This window comes from Podarcis bocagei, assembly GCF_964188305.1.
Source record: "Podarcis bocagei genome assembly, chromosome: 18".
Lineage (NCBI taxonomy): Eukaryota > Metazoa > Chordata > Lepidosauria > Squamata > Lacertidae > Podarcis > Podarcis bocagei.
The window spans coordinates 10237963-10263806 of record NC_138144.1 but is presented as its reverse complement, the minus strand read 5'-3'; the positions used below and the strand labels follow the sequence as shown (position 1 = coordinate 10263806).

General features: G+C 50.7%; 1 protein-coding gene across 2 annotated transcripts in view; it reads left to right on the top strand.

Annotated features, from left to right (window-relative positions):
- The first annotated feature begins 10988 nt into the window (after positions 1 to 10988).
- ADAMTS10 (ADAM metallopeptidase with thrombospondin type 1 motif 10) overlaps positions 10989 to 25844 on the top strand; it is a 42472-nt gene continuing 27616 nt past the window's right edge. For both annotated transcript variants that reach the window (XM_081177633.1, XM_081177632.1), the window contains exons 1-4: positions 10989 to 11462; positions 17013 to 17315; positions 20435 to 20802; positions 24732 to 24891. In XM_081177633.1, coding sequence (XP_081033759.1) covers positions 17228 to 17315; positions 20435 to 20802; positions 24732 to 24891 — 616 coding nt within the window. In that variant the 5' untranslated portion in view covers positions 10989 to 11462; positions 17013 to 17227. The remainder of the gene's footprint in view (positions 11463 to 17012; positions 17316 to 20434; positions 20803 to 24731; positions 24892 to 25844) is intronic.

Genomic DNA, 25844 nt, shown 5'->3' with positions numbered 1-25844 from the left:
TTGGAGGTCTTTAAGCAGAGGCTTGACAACCATATGTCAGGAGTGCTCTGAAGGTGTTTCCTGCTTGGCAGGGGGTTGGACTCGATGGCCCTTGTGGTCTCTTCCAACTCTAGGATTCTATGATTCTATGGGGCTTGAACCCACAGCCCTGAGATTCCGGGTCTCATGTTCTATGGACTGAGATGATACTCTAAATCCGTATCTTTACCAGAAGACCATTGCAACAAGGGACAAGAACTCCACATTTCCTCATCTGAATCAATCGAGCACTTTTGACATATGTTTACCTAATTTGCGTTCATTTTCATGTCTGGGGGAAAGGGTTTGTTTTCAATTAATGGGAAAGGGTGAGTTAATAATAATAATAGTAATAATAATAATAATAGTTTTCTAACCAAGGGGCAGTAATTTAAAGCCAATATAACTACATGAAGACTGCGCCGCCTCCCCCAGAAGAAAAGACTGGGCTTTAGAAGTGCGAGTTCATGTCACTCTTATTTCAAATCTGATTTTTCAAAGGAATAGTGCAGCCTAAGGAGGTCGCCACATTAAACTGGGTTTGGTCAGAGACAAAAGGGCATCTCTGTGGCACCAGAATCAACAACCCAGGGCATTGTGGGAGCCAAAATATTGGATGCCCACCTAGGTGGGTGGAGCCTCTCACCCTGGGTCGCCGGGTGATTGGATAACAAGGAGCCGTGTGATTAGGCACAGCCAGAAAGAGGCAGGCGTGACGAAAAAGTTGGTTTTGCTGGACCGTTTGGACCAAAAGGTGTTTCTTTTTCCCCCTTTATTTCCCCACCAGCAAATGGTTAATGGACGGCAGCCTCTGATTGGCCATGGTTCCAGGAGGGAGAGTTTAAAAGGAGAGGATCTGGGGAGAGACAGTGGTTGTGGGAGTTGAGAGGGTTGGTTTCGGAGGGTTGGAATTGAGGTTGGAGTGGTTCTCAACCTTGGGTCCCCAGATATTGTTGGACTACAACTCCCATCATCCCTGAGCTCTGCCCTTGCTAGCTAGGGGTGATGGGAGTTGTAGTTCAACAACATCTGGGGACCCACAGGTTGAGAAAGGCTGGGTTAGGAGATAGGTAGGGGACGCGGGTGGCGCTGTGGGTTAAACCACAGAACCTAGGACTTGCCGCGGGTGGCGCTGTGGGTTAAACCCCAGAGCCTAGGGCTTGCCGACCAGAAGGTCGGCGGTTCGAATCCCGCAACGGGGTGAGCTCCCATTGCTCACTCCCAGCTCCTGCCAACCTAGCAGTTCGAAAGCACACCACTGCAAGTAGATAAATAGGTACTGCTCCGGCGGGAAGGTAAACGGCGTTTCTGTGCGCTGGTCTGGTTCGCCAGAAGCGGCTTAGTCATGCTGGCCACATGACCCGGAAAAAATTCTGCAGACAAACGCCGGCTCCCTCAGCCAGTAAAGTGAGATGAGCGCCGCAACCCCAGAGTCGCCCGCGACTGGACTTAACGGTCAGGGGTCCCTTTACCTTTACCTAGGGAGGTAGGATAGGAGACAGGTTAAGGAATAAAGAGCGAATGGGAGAAAGAGTTGGTTCTGGGTAAAAGCAACTTGCGAAGGACAGAGTGTGGTGTCCTGTAGGAGGAATAGACTGGAAATTTTACTGGGAGGCAGAGGCTGAGAAGTAGGAGCTGGAAATGAACAGCCTCCTTGGGACTCAAATCTAGTCTGGAGGGGAGAGAGGCTTCCAAGGAAAAGAAGAACGTCCCAGACCCAGTGAAGGAAGGGGATTTGGAGAGCCCTTGGGTCTATTACTTAAAGTACCTCAGCAGCAGGATTATTAAAGGGAGTGGATAACTGAAAGAAAATACAGTGGCATCTCTGGTTACATTCGCTTCATGTTATGTTCTTTCAGGTTACATCCTGTGGCAACCCGGAAGGCTCGGAAAAGATTACTTCTGGGTTTCGCTGTTTGCGCATGCGCAGTCTCACAAAATGACATCACGCGCATGAGCATGATACGGAGGGGGGGCATGTCTTCTTCACCTCCTTCTTCGCTACAATATATCCATTTATTTCCAATTGTCAATGTCAAAAGGGACTAAAACCTATAAAATTCATAGAAAATCAACGTGCCAATTTGCTCAATTTCTCTAGGACTCCATGACACCTCCCCTGTCCTCCACAATCCCTCAAGCAAGGTGTCAAGACCCTAATCCTGTCAAGACTCTGCCAAGCCTTTCCTCCGGGCAATGCCAGGTGGCAGACCATGCATACATGGACCATTGTCTTCTCATCAGGTCCTCAGGATGTGCTTATCTGCACATATCTCCAGCTCTGCATATTCCCCCTCCCTCCTCCATATGTTAATCCTGTGTAACCCAACCTCTTCTTAATGTATTCATGATGTAATCTGTGTAACCCAACCTCTTCTTAATGCATTCATGATGTAACTGGGATGTATTTTGCACTGCATTCTGGGACATGGAGGGAAGTATCAAAAGTTCATGTCACCCCTTTCTCGCGGTTCAATCTCGCCTTGAACCTGTTGCGCAATAAACTTGGATCTTCTGCAGTTTGCTCCTGTCTCCGGCTGAGCTCATTTTCCTCCGCAGGGACCCACGGACTTAGTCCGACGAGCTGGGTGGCAGAGTAACCCCGCACCCAGATTTTTCCGTAACAAGCAGAAGCGGCGAATCGCAACCTGCGCGTGTGCAGATGCAACGCTGCGGGATGCGCTCTTTTTCATGTTGCGAATGAGCCTCCGGAACGGATCCCATTCGCATCCAGAGCAGAACACAACTCGCGTCTGCGCGTGCGCAGGTCACGATTCACTTCTTCTGCACATGCGCATGATGTCATTTTGAGAGTCTGTGCAGGCGCAAGTGGCGAAACCCGGAAGTAACGCGTTCCATTACTTCCAGGTCGCCGCAGAGTGTAACCTGAAAATGCTCAACTTGAAGCGACTGTAACCCAAGGTATGACTGTATAAAACATGGGTAGGGAAACTAAGGCCCGGGGGCCGGATTCAGCCCAATCGCCTTCTCAATCCAGCCCTCAGACGGTCCGGGAATCAGCGTGTTTTTACATGAGTAGAGCGTATCCTTTTATTTAAAATGTATCTCTGGGTTCATTTCCCCCCAAAAAAATATAGTCCGCCCCCCCACAAGGTCTAAGGGAGAGTGGACCAGCCCCCTGCTGAAAAAGTTTGCTGACCCCTGGTATAAAGGAACCAAACTTATAACACAAAAACAACTGTGGTTGAATTGAAGAGTGGCAGAATCCGAGACCAGGGAGAAGAGTCAATGGAAGAAGATTGGAGGAAATTTAATTTATTTACAGAAACATTGTAAAATTTTTGAATGTTGATGACGTTGAAATGAATTCAAGGGGTTCTAGCAACAAGGCAAAATGTAAGATGGGATTGATAATAGATAAACTAAATTGATTATGAATTTGCTGAATCAACTTTAAAAAAGGGATACAAAAAAGGGTGGCGTGAGGAAGTCAGGAAAATCAGTTAACTAAAGAGGAGTTTAAAAAGAGGGAGTTTTGCTTTTTTTGTTTTTTATGTGTTTTTCATTTTTCTCCTTTTTGTGTTTAATGTTTGTATTTTTGTATTTTGACTTTGTATTTTTCTGTTTTTGTACTTTTTTCTTCTGTTTTTGTATTCTTTTTGAACTTCTTTATTGAGAAAATTTAATAAAATATTAATAAAGTAAATAAATAAAGAGAAACTGCACTGTATTCTTGAAGTTACCTAAATCTAATCCATGAGTGTTATATACTATTTTGCCTTAAATAAATCATTATTGTTTGTTTAAAGGAAACCTGTCTGAGACTCCAACTTACTAGTTATCCCCTCACAAAGGTGAGGATGCTCTGGGCTAGAATTTGAAGAGGAAAGGAAAAGAAACCTTTGGGTAAAGGGTTGTTCAGTGAGGGAGGGACAATTTATCTGAGCGGGCCCAATGGCGGGAGAGGAAAAAGTACTGACGCGCCCATCGCAGCAGGTCTTTAAATGCTTTCAGGGTGAGGAAACCTACAGAAAGAAGGACGTGTTTCTTATTTTAGAATGATGTTTTCGCAAGCGGGGTTTGAACTATGCAGATTATTTCATTATTGTTACGATATAAGAGAGAGCAGATAGGGGAAGAAATAAATAAAAAAACCAACCCTGGAAAATGTGATGGGAAGTCAACAAAATGAAAGAAAAATCTGTTATGTGTTGGAATGTATTTGTGAAATTTCTAGAGTCCTTCTGCTATAGGGCAGCTCTATAAATTAAGCCAGTCTAATAAATTAGGGGAAAGCAAAACGTCACTTAGAGAAGGATCTGAAATACTAATCTGGAGTGTTTTGTTTGATGTTTTCATGTGTTGCAAATCACTTTGAGATTTTTCCTTTAAAATATTTCTTTTAAAAAGCAATAACAATAAAATATATCTGAAAAAAGGAAAGCTTTCCCTTCTTTGGCCACCAGAGGGCACTTTGAAAGTGAACACTAACACATGTCCCATCCCATAAAGGGCCCCTTATAAATATATCTACAGTGGTGCCTCGCAAGACGAAATTAATTCGTTCCGCAATTCTCTTCGTCTTGCGGGTTTTTCGTCTTGCGATGCACGGTTTCCCATAGGAATGCATTGAAAATCAATTAATGCGTTCCTAGGGAAACCACCTTCAGGCCAGGTCCGGGGACAGTCTGTCCCCGGACCTCTTCTGAAGGCTGGGGGGCGGGACAAGGGCTTTTCTTCCCACCCCCAGCATTTTAAAAAACCCTGGGACAGCGGAGGACTTCTCCGCTGTCCGGGGGATCTTAAAATGCTGGCGGGCGGCATTTTAAAATCGCCCCGGACAGCGGAGGACTTCTCCGCTGTCCGGGGCGATTTAAAAGCCCCTGGGAAGGCAGGCAGGGGGGAGCAAAGACTTTCGCCCCCTGCCCGCCTTCAGAAGGTGTTCCCACCCCCCCGCCCGGCTTCGCAGCAGCGCTACGAAGCCCGGCAGCTGGGGCAGCTGTTCCCGCCCCCCTCCCCCCTTCGGAACATCGTTCGGAAGTGGGGCGGATGGGGCAGCTGTTCCCGCCCCCCTCCCCACTTCGGAACAGCGTTCGGAAGTGGGGCGGATGGGGCAGCTGTTCCTGCCCCCCTCCCCCCTTCGGAACATCGTTCCGAAGTGGGGCGGATGGGGCAGATGTTCCCGCCCCCCTTCGGAACATCGTTCCGAAGTGGGGCGGCTGGGGCAGCTGTTCCCGCCCCCTCCCCCCTTCGGAACATCGTTCCGAAGGGGGGCGGATGGGGCAGATGTTCCCGCCCCCCCGCCCCCCTTCGGAACATCGTTCCGAAGTGGGGCGGCTGGGGCAGCTGTTCCCGCCCCACCTCCCCCCTTCGGAACATCGTTCCGAAGGGGGGCGGATGGGGCAGCTGTTCCCGCCCCACCTCCCCCCTTCGGAACATCGTTCCGAAGTGGGGCGGATGGGGCAGCTGTTCCCGCCCCACCTCCCCCCTTCGGAACATCGTTCCGAAGTGGGGCGGATGGGGCAGCTGTTCACGCCCCACCCCCCCACTTCGGAACATCGTTCCGAAGTGGGGCGGCTGGGGCAGCTGTTCCCGCCCCACCTCCCCCCTTCGGAACATCGTTCCGAAGTGGGGCGGATGGGGCAGCTGTTCCCGCCCCACCTCCCCCCTTCGGAACATCGTTCCGAAGTGGGGCGGATGGGGCAGCTGTTCCCGCCCCACCTCCCCCCTTCGGAACATCGTTCCGAAGTGGGGCGGATGGGGCAGCTGTTCCCGCCCCACCTCCCCCCTTCGGAACATCGTTCTGAAGTGGGGCGGATGGGGCAGCTGTTCCCGCCCCACCTCCCCCCTTCGGAACATCGTTCCGAAGAGGGGCGGATGGGGCAGCTGTTCCCGCCCCACCCCCCCACTTCGGAACATCGTTCCGAAGTGGGGCGGATTGGGCAGCTGTTCCCGCCCCCCTCCCCCCTTCGGAACATCGTTCTGAAGTGGGGCGGCTGGGGCAGATGTTCCCGCCCCACCTCCCCCCTTCGGAACATCGTTCCGAAGTGGGGCGGCTGGGGCAGCTGTTCCCGCCCCACCTCCCCACTTCAGAACAGCGTTCCGAAGTGGGGCGGATGGGGCAGCTGTTCCCGCCCCACCTCCCCCCTTCGGAACATCGTTCCGAAGTGGGGCGGATGGGGCAGCTGTTCCCGCCCCACCTCCCCCCTTCGGAACATCGTTCCGAAGTGGGGCGGCTGGGGCAGCTGTTCCCGCCCCCCCTCCCCCCTTCGGAACATCGTTCCGAAGAGGGGCGGCTGGGGCAGCTGTTCCCGCCCCACCCCCCCACTTCGGAACATCGTTTTAAAATGCTGGGGGTCGGCAGCGAACGCTCCCGACCCCCAGCATTTTAAAACCTCCCCGGGACAGAGACTTCTCTGCTGTCCCTTGGAGATTTTAAAATGCTGGGGGTCGGCAGCGAACGCTTCGCTCCCGCCCGCCAGCATTTTAAGATCGCCCGGGGCAGGTGGGGGGAAGGCAGGCGGGGGGGAGCAAAGACTTTTGCCCCCCGCCGGCCTTCAGAAGAGGTCCTCTTCTGAAGGCCGGCTGTGGGCGAAAGTCTTTGCTCCCGACCGCCAGCATTTCCCTATGGGCTTTCGTCTTGCGATGCAAGCCCATAGGGAAATTCGTCTTGCGAAGCGCCTCCAAAACAGAAAACCCTTTCGTCTTGCGGGTTTTCCGTCTTGCGAGGCATTCGTCTTGCGGGGTACCACTGTATTTATTATCATTAATGTTATTTAAATGCATTCCCACCCTGTGCCTCTGCACCATTTTGCAAGGGGAGTCAGCTTTTAATAAGTGATGTCACCCTGTGGCATTATGAGAAATGTACATTATCTGTTTTTTTACTCTTGCACAGCGCTGTTTTTCAAAAATGGGAAGCAGACTCCCCAATCCATTCCCCGCCCTCTGTCTTCCATAGTGACGTTTCCCTCTAAATGTAAACTAAGGATGTAGTCCTCATGATCCTGAATAAAGATCTGGTTTGAGTTAGGAACATAGGGAAAAGGTCCTGTGGAGGCAAACCCATTAGGGGCCCTCTTTAAAAACCACCCAAGCCAGCACAGATTGCCATGCCTTGTGGCAGGGAGTTCCGTAGGCCCGCTTCTATGGCTAGCGCAAAGTAGGACCCCTTTGCCTGACAAGGCCCATCACAGTTGCATCACCCATCGCAGGCTTCTGTGGAAGAGATCAAACTGAGATGCTCTGCATTTTGAAGTTACATTTTAAAAAGTATTATGCCAATAAGGGATGAATGGATTAAAAAACACACCCTGTTTTCCTACCCAGAATTGGGTAAGTGAGACAACTAATGAGAGGGAAAGAACTACTTCAAATACAGGCTGGGGTGAGGTAAAAGGTAAAGGTAAATGTCAAGGTAAGGTAAAGGACCCCTGGACAGTTAAGTCCAGTCAAAGGCGCGACGAAAGAAGAATGGCAGACAAAATTAATGGGCTACGCAGAATTGGATAAAATGACAGGAAGGATTCGAAACCTGCAGGACCAGAGATTCACAGAAGATTGGAAGAAATATACGAACTATTTGAAGAGCAACTGTAATCAACAAATGATGCTAGTAGGACAACAAGAAGTTTTGTAAGGAGAAATATAAGAAATATTGCAAAGAAGAGAAAGAAGAGAGACATCAGTTATGAGATTTAAATGTAATAGTGAAAGTAAGAAATGTAAATTAAGTGAAAAGATTGGAAAATTTTCAGATGTGATTGATGCAAGTAAAAAAATATTGTATAAGATACAAAAGTATGTTTAATAATTGTTGAAAATGATATGTTAAAAAACTAATATATATATATATATAGAGAGAGAGAGATCTATATACAGTGGTACCTCTGGTTACGTAATTAATTCGTTCTGGAGGTCTGTTCTTAACCTGAAACTGTTCTTAACCTGAAGCACCACTTTAGCTAATGGGGCCTCCTGCTGCCGCCGCGCCGCCAGAGCACGATTTCTGTTCTCATCCTGAAGCAAAGTTCTTAACCCAAGGTACTGTTTCTGGGTTAGCAGAGTCTGTAATCTGAAGCGTATGTAACCTGAAGCGCCTGTAACCTGAAGTACCACTGTGTGTGTGTGTGTGTGTGTGTGTGTGTGTGTGTGTGTGTGTGTGTGTAAAGTCTAGTCAAAGGTGACTCTGAGGTTGCAGCGCCCATCTTGCTTTCAGGCCAAGGGAACTGGTGTTTGTCCACAGACAGCTTTCTGGGTCATGTGGCCAGCATGACTGAGCCGCTTCTGGCGCAACAGAACACCGTGACGGAAACCAGAGCCCACGGAAACGCCGTTTACCTTCCCGCCGCAGTGGTACCTATTTATCTACTTGCACTGGTGTGCATTCAGACTGCTAGGTTGGCAGGAGCAGGGACCGAGCAACGGGAGCTCACCCCGTCATTGCGGGGATTCGAATCGCCAACCTTCTGATCAGCAAGCCCTAGGCTCTGTGGTTTAGACCACAGTGCCACCTGCATCTCATACACAGGCTGGGGTACAGGGTGTGGGCAGGGATGTTTTGGCGAGGATGTGGGCTTCTGATGAGCGAGCTACAAGACCGTCTGAATCCTAGTTCAGGAGAGTTGCTCCTGTGCACGGATCCTCCTGGCAGGGGCAACTGGTTGGCCCCTGTGAGAACAGGATGCTGGACTATATGGACCATTGGACTGATCCTGCGGGCTCTCTAAGTCAGAGGTCAGCAAACTTACTGCACCTCGGGCCGGTGTCTCCAGCGCCGACCGTGTAGCGGGCCGGAGGGCAGGGGAGTGCGTGCCTATACACGTGCACACACACTATTTCCGGCGCACTTCCAGGTTGGAGGAGCACCGGAAATAGCTTGTGCGCATGTGCACGGGCCTCCTCCAACCCGGATGTGCGCTGGAAATAACGCTTGTGCATGCGCACAAGGCACCGTATTTTTTGCTCTTTAAGACTCCCTTTTTCCCTCCTAAAAAGTAAGGGGAAATGCGTGTGCGTCTTATGGAGCGAATGCAGGCTGCGCAGCTACCCCAGAAGCCAGAACAGCAAGAGGGATTGCTGCTTTCACTGCGCAGCGATCCCTCTTGCTGTTCTGGCTTCTGAGATTCAGAATATTTTTTTTCTTGTTTTCCTCTTCCAAAAACTGGGTGCGTCTTGTGGTCTGGTGCGTCTTATAGAGTGAAAAATACGGGTATTTCCGGTGCTCCTCCGACCCGGAAGTGGGCAGCTGCGCAGTGCAGCGCAGCGCTGGTAAGAGTAGGTGGCGGCAGCGGGCGGTGGGCTGGATAAACGAGTCCCTCGGGCCTTATCCGGCCCGTGAACCTTAGTTTGGGGACCCCTGCTCTAAATATTACATCCCCCACCCCCTGACCTTAGATGTGCTATTCTCCTCCCATCAGCAGACCCTCCCAGTGTCCCCATTTTCCAGTGACAGTCCCGGATTTACAGAAGCCGTCCCGTTTTCTGATTTGATCCTGGAATGTCCCACTAGCCCTTAAAGGTAAAGGTACCCCTGACCGTTAGGTCCAGTCGTGACTGACTCTGGGGTTGCGGCGCTCATCTTGCTTTATTGGCCGAGGGAGCCGGCGTACAGCTTCCGGGTCATGTGGCCAGAAGGACTAAGCCGCTTCTGGCGAACCAGAGCAGCGCACGGAAACGCCATTTACCTTCCCGCCGGAGTGGTACCTATTTATCTACTTGCACTTTGAGGTGCTTTCGAACTGCTAGGTTGGCAGGAGCAGGGACCGAGCACCCCGTCGCGGGGATTCGAACCGCCGACCTTCTGATTGGCAAGCCCGCATCCTGTTTCCACTATTCCTTAGGACGTCGCTATTTTCATTGGAGAAATGTTGGAGGTTCTGGAGTTATTGCGACCCCTGACCCAAGAAGATAAGTCACTACAACATTTTGAGGACATCTGAAGGCAGCCCTGGATAAGGAAGTTTTTCAGTGTTTAATTATGTTTTTATATATGTTGGAAGCTGCCCAGAGTGGCTGGTGCAACCCAGTCAGATGGATGGGTTGTTGTTGTTGTTGTTGTTGTTGTTGTTATTATTATTATTGAACAAGACATTACTATTTACACCGGTTGTAGCAATAGTCTGTTCTGCCTCTCCTTTTTTTGGTAAATGTTTTGTGCCACGGGGGAAGCGGTAACTCTGTACTAATCAGGCCCAGACAGGGGGGGGGGGCATATGGGCCTCCGATTCCAAAGGGGGCCTCGGTCAGGATACATTCCCTATGTATTTTTAAAAAGCACTATTGTATCTAAAATATTTTTCATTTTGTCTTTATATGCAGATACGGTTCAAGCCTTGAAATAAACTTATTTGTCCGCACAACTTATGTGAAAATTATTTATATACTCACTTATTTATAAGACTTCGGTTATCCCCAGGGTAAAAAAAGGGGGGGCACATTATCTACCCGGCCTGGGCCTCTGCAAGACCCTGGTACTGATATGTTATGGATGTTTGTATGCGATGGCAATAAAAGGTCTGAATTGCAACTCATTACCAAACTTAAAACCATGGAGAGACCTGGTCTGAACAAAGACATTGGATTCTTATCTCATTATACATGACTAAGCCATTTTTCACCTTCTCACCCCTTGCCTTTTCCTGTAAGACCTATTGCAGTCGTTAAGAGTCGTCAACAGGCTCATCTCAGCTATCTGCCAATCTCCCGTTCCCACCACCCTTCTGAGTAATACCCCTCCCCACCTTCTCACTATATAGAAGGGTCTGGCAACTTCTGTTTCAGTGTATCTGAAGAAGTGTGCATGCACACGAAAGCTCATACCAAGAACTAACTTAGTTGGTCTTTAAGGTGCTACTGGAAGGAATTTTTTTATTTTTAATAAAAGGTCTGATGGTGATGATTTTCACCGGTGAAATGCTGAAAGGTGGGCATCTGTCTCCCCCTCCCTTTCCCGCTGAGGTTTAGCAACCCAGCGGTGCCTTACATCTGTAACAGAAAGAGACCTGCCTTTCAATGGCGTCACCAGAGAAGGAGGTCTCTCTCTCTTGCTCTCTCTCCCTCTCTTTTTTCCTTGGGTGAAGGTGGGGGGAAGCACTGTGGTGGCTTTTATTTTTCTTAATTAGCCTGGCAAAACCCCCCTTCTTCTTTTGCTAAACAACCCGGTCTGCTTCCTACAACCTCCATTGGCTTCCTGAAAAGAAGTCTCTCTCTTCCTCTCCCTCTTTCAGTTTTTTCTTCTCCTTCTTGCAACGAATCCGTTAGCTCAAGACTTTTTGCAGGAGGAGCGTTTCCCCTGAATTCCCCCCTCTGCCGCTTCTCTCTCTCTCTCTCCCTCTCTCTCTCCTTCTTCTCTTTCCAGCTGTTGCTTGGGGAAAAAACTTTGCGCCCTGCGCTTGGATAGCCTCTCATCGGACCAACCGAAATTTCCGGCAAGAAACCCGGGGCGGGGAGAAGAAAAATCAAAAAAACAAAATTAGAGAAAGGTATGCGAAGGGAATTTATTTAATATTTTTTTCTTCCTTTGGAAACTTTCTGGTTTTGCAAAGCTGGAGGGGGGGGGGATGTGATGAAGCGCTCCAGGGACGGAGTTGCAGAAACCGTGCGCAAAAACGGCTGGTTTGGGGGATGAGGCCGGGGACGCGGTCTCCCCCCGGCCCCCCACCCGAAAAGATGTCTTGCTTGGGGCTTTCTGTCTCTCTCTGTCTGTGTTCCGGGGAATGGGAAGGGCTTGCTGCCTTCTGGGTGGGTGGGAAAACATTGCTGCAAGATGCCAAGTATGTTCGCCTCGCGTTCCCAAAATTCTACACGTATGCAAAAATCTCCAGGGCTGATCTCGACCATCTGCCGTGGCGGGTGGACTAGGAAAGGAAGGAAGCATGACTTTCGGGGTCCCTCATCACCCAGGGGTCCTAAAAGCGGCTGAATTCATGCATTTATACAGTATAGCATTTCCCCAACTGGTACCCCGCGCTTCTTGGAAACTATAAGGCATAGGAAATATTTATTCCCACCAGTGGCTTTGATATGTTCATCAAAATCTGAGATGTAGTAGTTGTTTTATTTTATTTTCAAGTGTGGTGATCTGTTGTAGGGCAATGCCAGGGACAGGGACTGCCCAGGTTGCTGGTTGCAAAGGGAACCCCATAACAGCCCCCCCAGAGCCGTAGCTATGAAGTGGGGGGCTGCCAGGTTTTGGGCCTCCAAAGGGGTGCCATGGAGACCCCAGCCTGTGTGTGTGGGGGTGTCAAACTGGGTCTTTGACCTGGGTGAAATAAAGTCTAGTCCCCCCCCCGCCAGCCCCCAAAATGTATGCCCACCCCGACTGTCTCCTTGGGCCTGGCCAGTGTTCCAACATCAGTCTCCCTTTATATGGTGGCTTTGGGTGTGGGGTTTGTGTGCAAGAGCCAGCCCCCTCCCAAATTATTATTATTATTACTAATTAAATTTGCGTACCGCCCTATACTAGCAGGTTTCAGGGTGGTTACAACTAAAACCACAGTATAAAATACATAATAAAAACATAAACAAGAACAACCCAATCACTCCACCCCCCAAAAAAAAAACACATTTTAAATGGGCATTGGATATCAGCCAGCCAAAGGCCTGGCGCCTAAAGGGGTTTAATGAAGGCGCCAGGCGAGTCTCCCTGGGGAGAGCATCCCACAGGCGGGGAGCCACTGCAGAGAAGGCCCTGTTCTCATGGAAGAAGCACATGAAAAAGGGCCTCAGAGTCTGGGTCGGTTCATATGGGGAGAGGCAGCAATGGAGGTATTGATGGTCATTGCCATTCAAACGGCATGAGTATACTGCACCATGTGATCAATTATGGAGGGTGGGGCTTACCTGCTCCCCCCCCCCAATATTTTATTTAAGTTGGCACCCCTGTGTGTGTGTTTTCCTCCCAACTTTCTGACAACCTTTTAATTACCTGCATCTGCTAACTGAGCATTGCGGGATTACACGTCTACCTTCCCAACAAGCTTAAATGTGCTCTATCGTCTCGGCCGCTCTTCGGGTGCCCACGAAAAATAAGTCAACAGCAGTGTGGTTTTTTTCTTCTTCTTCAAGCTGGGTATCTGGCTCAGAGCTCTGGGTCATATGCTCTGATTGGATCCTTAAAAGCATTCCCTTCCGTCCAATTTTATTTTTTTTTAAACCCACACTCCGCCGCACCACAGGCGCTCAATTCAATTAATCCCTTGCAACCTGTTGTTTTAATCATCCAAGCAAACTTTAGTCGAGTTGAAAAGCCAAGCCATTTGCTCAGTGACGTCTGGTGGGTTGAGAGTGTAAATAATTGGGCTTAATAATAATTAAAAATGAGAGCCAGGGTTAGGAGGAGGCTGGAGGTGAGCGTTCTCTTTTTACCTCCATTTCAGATGTTTCAAAGCTAAGGGTCAAGGCCTCTTTTTATATTCTGAGCCATTAATATCTGCCTGACGGGTATGCCGTTCACCCCGCGGTGCCCTTTTTGGCACGAAGGCACTCAGGGAAATGGCAGTTGAATTTCTGATCAGGTAGCGACCTTCTCTGAAAGGGATATCTAGGAATGGGGAGAGGGGGGAAAATCTATTCAGTTTGCACTGAGGCGAACTGCGTTTTCTGAAATGGCACACAAACAAAACCAAAGGAGCTGTTCGTTGGAATGTGCACTTTTCCCAATTCTGTAAAATGGTTCTCTGGCCAGGTGACATGCAAAATGGGCTGTCCTGGGTGATGGAAGAGAAAATAAGGTGCTCTTTTGGAAAAAATTGCTTTGCAAAACCAAAATTGGTCTATTAGTCAAGCCTGCAGAAATCTGCAGGAAAGGGCGAGTGAACTTTCGTGAGGACTTTCAAAAAACAAGGCACCAACTGATGTGTCAGCCTGCAGAATTTGAACTTTAAGAATGGAAGGACGAGGAGCTGAGAGGAACGAAAATGGATAGATTGGTCTGTCCTTGCGCTCTTCACATGCTTGTGGGACACCCTTGACTCCTCACTCATCTTCAAATCATAGAGTTGTCCTACTCAGAGGCAGCATACAAATAAAATTATGTATATGCTCAGAGGTTTTACCACAATCAAGCAGCATGTAGGCTTTGCTACATTCTGGAAGCCAAGCCTGATGAGGAACGGTTGAAGGAGCTGGGCATGTTTAGCCTGGAAAAGAGGAGATACAATGCCATCTTCAAATATCTCAAGGGCTGTCACATGGAAGATGGAGCCAGCTTGTTTTCTCATGCTCTGGAGGGCAGGACTCGAACCCATGGCTTCATGTTACAAGAAAGCAGATTCTGACTAAACATCAGGAGAAAAAAACTTTCTGGCAGTAAGAGCTTCTTGACAACGGAACAGAGGTTGTGGACTCTCCTTCCTTGGAAGTTTTTGAGCAGAAGTTGGGTGGCCATCTGTCATGGATGCTTCAGCTGCATTGCAGGGGGTTGGACTGGATGACCTTTGGGGGGCCCCTTCCAAGTCTACAGTTCTATGATGCTGTGGTTTTATTTCACTCTCATGCCTTTACCTCTCTGATCAATTTCCTTGAGACTTTTGTGGTTGTTGCTCTTGAAAACTATCTATTTATTGCGTTTAGATCCCACCTTTTCTCTGCAGAGCTCGGGGTGGCATACAAAGTACTCCCCCTCCTCACTTAACCCCCCAACACCAACCCTGCGAGGTAGGATAATAAATAATAATAATAATATTTATTTATACCCCGCTCTTCCTGGTTCAAAACCGGGCTCAGGGTAGCTAAAAACAAATTTAAAACACACACTTATAAAAGCAGCATAAAATACAGTATAAAAACATGAATAACAGTAAAATTCAAAAATCAGTTTAGGGGTTATAAGCATTAGATAATCCCCAGGGCTAGCTGGCTGAATTGGTCCTACTTGGGCCAGTGTGGAGACCAGGGGAGAATTAGCTGTGGGGTCTAAGAGCGGGTGATTTTCATAAAAGGAGAGGGGGAAGGAAGAGAAAGGAAATCAGTCTGAATTCAAATTAAAGGCCAAGTGGAATAGCTCTGTCTTACAGGCCTGACGGAAGGAGGTTAAATCCTGCAGGGCCCTGGTCTCCTGGGACAGAGCATTCCACCAGGTCGGAGCCACCACTGAGAAGGCCCTGGCCCTGGGGGAGGATAGGCTGAGAGAGAGGGAGACTGGCCCCCCAAAGGGCATCTGGTGAGCTTTGTGGACAAGTGGGGGGGGGATTTGAACCCAGGACACACAGGTCCTAGTACAACACTCTAACCATTATGCCACTACTGGCTCCCACTTGCAGAGAGTCGGTTTTTAAGATGGGGGACAGAGAGACCCTGAAGCAGACGAGAGCCTGCTATGCCAAAATCCCCCAGCCAAGTCCTACTCAGAGTAGACCCACTGAATTTAAAGCCGTCAACTTGGGATGGGCCTACCCTGGGTCAGCAATCGCCCGATGATGAAATAACCACATTTCCGAGCTCCCGGTCTGCAAAACAAGAGCTCAAGGTCCACGGGTCCCGTTGCCTGCCTTGCAAAACTCCTTCCTCGCTTCTTCGCAGGCGGAGAGGGACCCCTCCAGCCCATCTGCTTCCCATTACTCTCCTCTGCAGCTGGATCCAAAGCCAGCGCGGCCGAGCTGTCTGCAGACCCAGTGGCAAAATTGGGAACAGACGCTCTCGCTCTCTCCTTCCCTTCAACAACAAGCTGGATTTTTAGGGGGGGGGAGAATTAAGATGTAAACTAATCCTCTCTGTGTCCTTCTCCCTTGCCATTCTCCCCACTGTTTTTGTGTCCCACGCACCTCGCAGTTTCTGTCCTCCTTTCTTTCTCCCCCACTATCTTTCTCTCTCTTGAGCCACAAAATCTCCTCTATGAGCCACAACATTTCTGCTTCCATGGCAGAGGCAGCGGTGCTTCATGTGACTCCCACAGTAACTAGACAACCTTTAGAAGACATCTGAAGGCAGTCCTGGATAGGGAAGTTGTTGGTGTTCAATGTTTTAATATGTTTTCACATATGTTGGAAGCCGCCCAGAGTGGCTGGGGCAAGATGTGTGGGATATAAACAATAAAACAACAATTGCTGCTGCTGTTGTTACTGAATAGGACATGCTCTGGTTATCTCCCGCTTGGACTACTGCAATGCGCTCTACGTGGGGCTACCTTTGAAGGTGACCCAGAAATTGCAATTAATCCAGAATGTGGCAGCTAGACTGGTGACTGGGGGCAGCTGCCAAGACCACATAACACCGGTCTGGAAAGACCTTCACTGGCTCCCAGGACGTTTCCAAGCACAATTCAAAGTATTTAAAGCCCTAAACGGCCTCTGTCCAGTAGACCTGAAGGAGCATCTCCACCCCCATCATTCTGCCGGACGCTGAGGTCCAGCGCCGAGGGCCTTCTGGCGGTTCCCTCCCTGCGAGAAGTGAGGTTACAGGGAATCAGGCAGAGGGCCTTCTCGGTAGTGGCGCCCGCCCTGTGGAATGCCCTCCCATCAGATGTCAAGGAAATAAACAACTACAGTGGTACCTCGGGTTAAGAACTTAGTTCGTTCCGGAGGCCCGTTCTTAACCTGAAACTGTTCTTAACCTGAAGCACCACTTTAGCTAATGGGGCCTCCCGCTGCCGCCGCGCGATTTCTGTTCTCATCCTGAAGCAAAGTTCTTAACCCGAGGTACTATTTCTGGGTTAGCTGTCTGTAACCTGAAGCGTATGTAACCTGGTGCGTATGTAACCTGAGGTACCACTGTACCTGACATTTAGAAGACATCTGAAGGCAGCCCTGTTTAGGGAAGTCTTTAACGTGTGACGTTTTAATGTATTTTTAATCTTTGTTGGAAGCCGCCCAGAGTGGCTGGGGAAACTCAGCCAGATGGGCAGGGTACAAATAAATTATTATTATTATTATTATTATTATTATTATTATTATTATTATTATTACTTTCATCGGATAAATGTTGGAGGGTATGCATCTCAGGGCCAAAAGGTTTCTGCATTGGAGGGGCTTGAACAACATGATCCTTGTGGTTCCTCTCCTGTTCTGTGATTCTGTGACGCTCCTCTCCGACAGAGCGATGCCGCAGACTCCTGGCACATGCTGAGCGCAGAGGACGCCCGCCCCGCCCTTGCCGCCTCCTGCAGAGCACCCAGCGGCCGAGAATGGCCACCCAGGAACGGGGGACCCCTGTCTAAGCAAGCGTGGCGGCTCAGCGAAAGCAATGTTGGGGCAGACCCCCTCGGCCTGGTCCAACGCAGCCCCCATTGCAGCGAGCATCCTAGCCCACTATGGCGACGGCCTGGAGGCTTCTGACCTGGACCCTCGTCTCGGCCGTGTCCGTGGGCAACCTCCCAGGCTACGCCTTCCAGTCGCAAGGTATGGTGGGGGAGCCGTGGTGCAAGGGAGCGCGGGTGGAGCCCCAAGCTCCTAGTCCTCAGTGCTAGTTTTACAGAGAGTTACACTCTGACCTTATTCTGCCAATACACTCCATAAATATACTGAAATATACCGAACAGTTTCTTGCCACTCTGTCGCTCCTAGATAACAATCCTGGTGTGACACACAAGTTGGCCAAATTTGGGGCATCAGCAGTTACCATATTTTTCGCTCTATAGGACGCACTTTCCCCCCTCCAAAAATGAAGGGGAAATGTGTGTGTGTCCTATGGAGCGAATGCAGGCTCCTTGGCTTCAGCGATAGCAATGGGAAGCCTCCGAAGCGCAGATGGAGTGCTCCCTCCGTGCTCCGGAGGCTTCATGCTGCTTTCGCTGAAGCCTGCACCGACCCCTCTCGCTCTCCAGGCTTCAGTCAGCTATCCGCAAGCCTTCGGAGCACAGCAGGAGTTCCCCCCATGCTCCAAAGGCTTGCGGATAGCAGCCTGAAGCCTGAAGCCCAATGAGCGCAGCGCCAACTCCCGCTGCGCTCCCCGGGCTTCAGGCAGCTATCAAGCCTTCGGAGTGCACCCCCAGCCCCGGCAAGCTCCCAGACCTGTTCTGGGGGCTGGGGTTGGCGGAAGCTCGGGCTTCCCCCGCCCTAGCCCCGCGGCTAAAAACAAAGCCAAGACAGCGAGCGGGATCCATCCCGGCTGGAGAGGTTGCGCGTGGCTAAAGAGGAAGCCAAGATAGCGAGCGGGATGGATCCCGCTCACTGTCTTGGCTTCTTTGCTCTTTGGGGCCGGGGGGGGGAATAAAATGTTTTTTCTTTATCCCCCCCCTAAAAACTAGGTGTGCCCTATGGAGCGAAAAATACGGTAAAATACGACATGCAATGATTAGTACATTTCTGAGCACAATTCAAAGTTTTGGTGCTGACCTTTAAAGCCCTAAACAGCCTCGGCCCTGTAGACCTGAAGGAGCGTCTCCACACCCATTGTCCATCCCAGAAACTGAGGTCCAGCTTTGAGGGTCTTCTGGCAGTTCCCTCGTTGTGAGAAGTGAGGTTGCAGGGAACTGGGCAGAGGGCCTTCTCGGTGGTGGCACCCTCCCTGTGGAACGCAATTCCTAGCAGATGTCAAGGAGATGAAGAACTACACAACTTTTAGAAGACACCTGAAGGCAGCCCTGTATAGGGAACTTTAGAATGTTTGACATTTTATTATTTTCCATATTTTCTGGAAGCCAGCCAGATGGGTCAGGTATTACTATTATTACCCAGGATTATAACACATTGTCCGACGAACATTCCTAGGTCAGAAAGGCCCCCCCCCTAATTTTTATGTATATGTGATTTTAGATTATTTTACTTTGTTCTGTGTTTTTTAATTTTGCAGTTGGTGTTCAATGTTTTGATACTGGTCATTGACCGCAATACAGTGGTGCCTCGCAAGACGAAATTAATTCGTTCCGCAAGTTTTTTCTTCTTGCGAGTTTTTCGTCTTGCGAAGCACGGTTTCCCATAGGAATGCATTGAAAATCAATCAATGCGTTCCTATGGAGACCGTCCGGCGACAGAGGGGAAGCGCCGCTCTGTCCCCTCTTTTGAAGCAAGGGGCTGCGGGGAGAAGATAGCTTCTCCCCGCAGCCCCTTGCTTCAAAAGAGGTCCGGGGACAGCGGGAAGCGCTTCCCGCTGTCCCCGGACCTGGGGCTGTGGGGAGAAGATCGCTTCTCCCCGCCCGCCCCTTGCTTCAAAAGAGGTCCGGGGACAGCGGGAAGCGCTTCCCGCTGTCCCCGGACCTGGGGCTGCGGGGAGAAGATCGCTTCTCCCCGCCGCCCCTTGCTTCAAAAGATGTCCGGGGACAGCGGAAAGCGCTTCCCGCTGTCCCCGGACCTGGGGCTGCGGGGAGAAGATCGCTTCTTCCCCGCTGTCCCCAGACCTCTTTTGAAGCAAGGGGCTGCGGGGAGATCGCTTCTCCACGCTGCCCCTTGCTTCAAAAGAGGTCCGGGGACAGCGGGGAAGACCCGCTGTCGCCGGAGCTTGCGGGGCAAGCTTCATTTTGCGAAGCAAGCCCATAGGGAAATTCGTCTTGCGAGGCAACTCGAAAACGAAAAAACCTTTCGTTTTGCGAGTTTTTCGTCTCGCGAGGTCTTGCGGGGTACCACTGTATAACGACTTACTTACTAGACCTCAAGGCAGGGGAAAGGAAGCTTTCTTGACCTGGGGGCTGCCTTTACTTCTGGGCAGCCTTCCAGCGGCGAGGACAGAGGCCAAATTGGGTGGGGGAGATGGGAGACTGCCTCTTCTGGGATGTCACATACTAGATGGACACAGAGGAACAGTGCGAGGAACCAGCTGGGGGACCCTGAAGGGAAGAAGCCTCAGAGCCTGTACAGTCATTAGTGGGCAGAAGGAGAAAAGAGAGGACTGGGAGGAGGAGGTGTTGGAAGCTGAAAGGGTAACAGGGCTTAGTGAGCAGGGAGAGTCGGTGCCAGAGAGCAGCCCAGAATCAAAGGCTGCAGCAGGAGAGGAAGGAGGCCAAGAGGCAGAGATGGTGAAGAGTCACAGGTGTCTCCCCCTCTTGCTGTGACAAGCTCCCTTCTCTTCTTGTCCCCCAGAACCAGGAGAGGCATGAAGAGGGCAGAGGAGAGGTTGCCTGTGTGCAGGCACAGCCTCCGATTGCTTGGGGGGAATCCTGGATTGGATGGGACGGAGGCAGCTGCTTCATGGGGGCAAGACCTGCCAGAGATGATTTGCTTTGCTCACTAGGCCTTTCTCCACCCAGATATAGTCGGAGGAACGCCTCTACTTAGAAGGGGTGTTCACATGAGAGCAGGGAATGCCTCTTCTTAGGCAAAAACTGTGGTCCACTTAGTGCTGCTGGAGCAGCCGGACTCCCGTCTCCCAGCACCCAGTGTGACCATTGGTCAGAGGGGATGTGGGAACTCGACCCCAACATCATCTAGAAGGCCCCAGGGGCACCCCATCTCTCTCTTGCGGAATGAACATGCATTGCCACGCCGAGCAAAACCCTGGGAATGGCCAGGGCACTGAACCAAGGTCCCGATTCACCCACGCGCATTTCCTTTCTCTCCCTGCATTTCCTTCCCCCCCGCTCCAGAGGAGTTCCTCTCAAGCCTCGACCACTATGAGATCGCCTTCCCCGTGCAGGTGGACCAGAATGGGGACTTCCTGACGTTTGACGTGAAGAGCCCGCGAAAGCGGCGGGCCCGTCGCGGGACGGGGGGCCCCTCCCACGAGCCCCCCCGGGAGCAGCAGGTCTTCTACAGGGTCTCAGCCCACCGGGCGCAGTTCCTCCTCAACCTGACGCTGCACACGAACCTGCTGGCGGAGCGGTTCCGGGTGGAGTACTGGCGGCACGACGGGGTCGACCGGAAGCACGAGTTCCACGAGGACTGCCACTACTCTGGCCACCTGCAAGACGAGTACCTCAACTCCAAAGTCGCCATCAGCAACTGCAACGGGCTGGTAAGCTGCCCCCCCCCCCCGGCTCAGCCTCGTCTGTGCTAGGCCTGGGACCCTCCCCTAAAAAAAACCAACAACAACAGGGCAACGTTCTAGTCCTCATCGCTCCCTAAAAACGATGTAAGATTCTAGTGAAGTCACAGGGAAGCAGGCAGAGGGCCTTCTCAGCAGTGGCACCCTCCCTGCGGAACAAAGAGATAAAAAAACCCCCACACAACTTTTAGAAGACATCTGAAGGCAGCTCTGTACTTTTAATGGTTTATGTTTTATTGTGTTTTTAATATTTTTTTGGGAGCCGCCCAGTGTGGTTGGGTAAACCCAGTCAGATGGGTGGCACATAAAAAATAAAATCATTATTATTATCACTCCCAAAGAGAGATTTACGCTATTCCTTCCGAGTGGAAAAGGTTTGCACTTCGGGGAAAAGGTTCTGCAGACCTTCCGTGGGCGACTCCTTCCACTCTTCACTTTGGAAGATCCTTCTTGGTGTCTCAACCCGACACTCATTCTTTCATTCTTTACAATTCAAGGAAGAAAATTTTGCAATGCCTCTCCTGTTGTCACTGTCTCTTTGGCTCCCAGCGCGAGGACATGGCGGTAACTCAGTAAACACACACCCCCAGATAGTTTCCTAACCATGCAAGATCCCAGAACGGATTCTGGAGTAAGAAATTAAGATGATCCTGGCTGCTGGATCATGCTAAAATCCAGTCCAGCATCCTGCTGCCAGCCCACAAACAGGACGTGAGCATGGCAGGAACTCTCCCCACTGATTTTGGAAAGTAGTTTGCCTGTTCACGATGCCTTCAGACACCTCTTAAGACCTCGCTGCCAGATTTTGCAAGATCACAGCCTCCAACATTTCTCCGGGGAAAATAGGGACATCCTATTCAACAACAACAACAACAAGAACAACAACTTCCCTATGCAGGGCTGCCTTAAGATATCTTCTAAAAGTTGTCTAGTTACTGGATCTCCTTGGCTCAGGGGTTGCATAACTGTATCCCCTCCCACATATCTCTGACGAAAATAGGGATGTCCAAAGGAACAGCGGGACATTCCGGGATCAAATCAGAAACCGGGACGGCTTCTGTAAATCTGCAACTGTCCCTGGGAAATTGGGACACTTGGAGGTCTGCAAGACGGTACCTGGGATCAAGGTGCAGGTTTTCATCTATACAGTGGATGCTCGGGTTGCGAACGTGATCCGTGCGGGATGCACATTTGCAACCCGCAGCGTTTGCAACCTGCAGCGGCGCGTCTGCACATGCATGGGTTGCAATTCGGTGCTTCTGCATATGCGCAAAGCGCGATTTAGCGCTTCTGCGCATGCACAGCCCCTGAAACCCGGAAGTAACCCATTCCAGTACTTCCGGGTTTTGGCGGGTCCGTAACCTGAAAAAACGCAACCTGAAGCGTCTGTAACCCGAGGTATGACTGCATTTGGATACTGACAGGTGCCATTCTGAATCAAGATGGTGGACTTAAACTTTCAAAACTGCAACGATACCAACCAGATTTGGCTGGATTGTTCCTGAGATCTAGGTGCAGGTTTTTGTCAATGTTTAAATGCGGGTGGCGCTGTGGGTTAAACCACAGAGCTTAGGACTTGCCGATCAGAAGGTCAGCGGTTTGAATCCCTGCGACGGGGTGAGCTTCCGTTGTTCGGTCCCTGCTCCTGCCCACCTAGCAGTTCGAAAGCACGTCAAAGTGCAAGTAGATAAATAGGTACCACTCTGGCGGGAAGATAAATGGCGTTTCCGTGCGCTTCTCTGGTTCTCCAGAAGCAGCTTAGTCCTGCTGGCCACATGATCCGGAAGCTGTACACCGTCTCCCTCGGCCAGTAAAGCGAGATGAGCGCCACAACCCCAGAGTCAGCCACGACTAGACCTAATGGTCAGGGGTCCCTTTACCTTTACCTAAATGCCACCGGACACCATTTTAAGAACCTGGGAAGAGCCTGCTGAATCGTCTAGCACAGCATCCCTTTCTCACAGTGGCCAACCCTTGGCTAGTAGCCGCTGATGGCCCTCTCCTCCATGAATCCGTCTAATTCTCTTTTAACGCCATCCAAGTTGATGACCATCACAGCCTCCTGGGGCAAGGAGTTCCATTGTTTAACTCTGCACTGCGTAAAGAAGGACTCCCTTTTATCTGTCTTGAATCTTCCAACGTTCAGCTTCATCGCATGCCCACGAATTCCCTAAACTTGAATGCCGCAGGCACTGCCACCTTTCCGATGCGACTCCGAACGCAGGCCAAATTTCTCTCCTGTCTCTGCAGCGGAATGAAAAGGAATATTGTCAAGCAGCACGGGATAAGATGGGAAGGGAAGCCCTCCTCCCAGGGCGATTTTAACTCTTAAAAAAATAAGAGTTTCCCCTGCTCTCTCTCTCTCTTTTAAAGCATTTGGAAATCTTCTAGCATGGTTATCAGTTGGTCTGTGGGTCCCCCAACTTTTTCTCTCTCCCTCCAAGCCCCCTCCACAAAGAACCAGAGTTGAATCACTTCTGTGTGCGTGTAATGAAAAGTTTCTGGCTTCCCAGCCCTAGAAAGGGGCGGTGTTGATGGCCTTGCTGTGGATTTCCTTTCCGGATGAAATCTTTGTTGCTCTTGGCTGCAAGCCACGCTTCCGAGGACAAGCGGGGTAGTGTGAGGCTAGGCTGGCAAGGAGTCCGGCCGAAAACTTGAGCGTCAGTCGGAGAGAGAGCAGCCGGGAAGGGGGGGGGTCGCCTCTTGGCTTGCTGGCAGGGTCACCCTGGGGTGCAAAACATAAGGACGTAAGAGCAGTCTGCTGGGTCAGGACAGCGGCCCATGTAGCCTAGGATCCTGCTCTCGCAGTGGCCGTCCAGATCATGGAATCATAGAATTGTGGAGTTGGAAGGGACCCCCAGAGATCCTCTAGTCCAACAACCTGCAGTGCAGGTTTTCTGTGGGCAAGCAGGACCCAATCACAAGCTCTTTCCCTTCCTGTGTTTTCCAGCAACTGGTATTCAAAAACATTTGTTGCCTGCAAACCACAGCCGTTAATGGCTAGTAGCCATTATTGTTATTATTATTATTAATTCCAATTTATATACCACTCTTTATCAGGAGATCCCAAGGCAGTGTACAACATTAAAAACACATTTCAGAACATCAGTGATACAAACATAATAAAAAGCATAAAGGTAAAGGTACCCCTGCCCGTACGGGCCAGTCGTGTCCGACTCTAGGGTTGTGCGCTCATCTCACTCTATAGGCCGGGAGCCAGCGCTGTCCGCAGACACTTCCGGGTCACGTGGCCAGCGTGACGAAGCTGCTCTGGCGAGCCAGCACAGCACACACGGAAACACTGTTTACCTTCCCACTATAAAGCGGTACCTATTTATCTACTTGCACTTAAGGGTGCTTTCGAACTGCTAGGTGGGCAGGAGCTGGGACCGAAAGACGGGAGCTCACCCCGCCGCGGGGATTCGAACCGCCGACCATACGATCGGCAAGTCCTAGGCGCTGAGGTTTTACCCACAGCACCACCTGCGTCCCAAAAAGGCATATAAATAAAAGCATATAAATAAAAAGCATACTGACAGCCTAATAAGAAAGCAGTCGTCATAACGGTCTTCTTTGCCACATGTTCACAGGCCATAGATTATTTAATAGCCATCGGCCTGGGCAAAGAGGAATATTTTTGCCTGGCACATGTAGTGATGCTGCCAGGCGAGCCTCTCTGGGAAGAGGATCCCACAATCGGGGAGCCACCACAGAAAAGACCCTGTTCTCTTGCTGCCACTGGCTTGGGGGACATAGAGAAGGGACTCCGGTGACGTGACAAGCGTGGGAGAGGCTATCCTTAAGGTATTGAGGTCCTGAGCTGGCCGCTGAAGTTTTTGGACCGTCTTCAGAGGCAGACCCACGTATAAACGCATTGCACGTTCCTCTTCTCGTTCCAGCATGGTGTGATCATCGCAGACGGCGAGGAGTACTTCATTGAGCCCCTGAGCCCCGGCACCAATATCAGTGGGGGGCACGAGAGCGAAGGGAGTCCCCATGTGGTCTACAAGAGATCGTCTCTCCAGCACCCACACATGGACGCCGCCTGTGGGGTGCTAGGTATGCCGTGGGCTAGATCCGGGTGGATAAACACTACAGACATTGGAAGGGGGCACGAGGGTCATCTAGTCCAACCCCTTGCAATGCAGGAACCTTCCAACCAACATGGGGCTCGAACCCATCACCCTGAGAGTCTCCTGCTCTCCCAGCTGAGCTATGGCGTTCGTATGGCTGGGTTGCAGTCCTTGCTTGCCTCTCTTGCTGGGATGGAGGATAAAGAGAAGGGGTGTTTCCATACCTGTCAACCGTCCCTTATTTGGCAGGAAAGTCCCTTATCCCAGCGCCGTGTCCCTTATTGATGATGTCCCTTCAATTTCCCGGGTTTCAAAGGAAGCAGCTCCTCTCCCTCCCTCCCTGCCGGCCAGGGAGGAGGGAGGCTCCAACTGTGTTGCTCACCCAATAAGGAGTCTAAGAATGACTGGGGGGTGGCACTTGCATGCCTTGTGCCAATCAAATCGGCCGCGTTGCCTGGGGACCCGCCTTTGCTCAGCGCTTCCCAGCGCAGAGGTGACGGTGGTTTTCCTTGCTGCATCCCCTTTGCTGGGTTGCTGCGCTGTGGGAACCACCGCTTGAGGCTTTGTTTGGCTGCTGGCTGGGCTTTCTGCCTTTAGCTTGGAGGGGCTCAGAAGTTGAACATACCTGTGCTTGGAAAATCCCTTATTTTGTCTGTTGATCTCTTATTTCCGAGGCTGCTGGTCCCTTATTTTCAAATCTGTAAGTTGACAGCTATGGGTGTTTCTGAGTGTAGAAACTTGCCTGCTTTTGCCTTTTGACCCACCTGGCCCCTGGAAGGTTTCCAAGGATGAAATGTGGCCCCCACTCTTTTCTGCATATTTATCTGGGAGTAAGCCCCAACTGAACGTAGAGGGGTTTATTTCTGAGTAAACACGCATTGGGTTGGGCTTTGCAGCTTCAAAGCAACAGGAAGTGAAACACCCTTATGTAAGTATTTG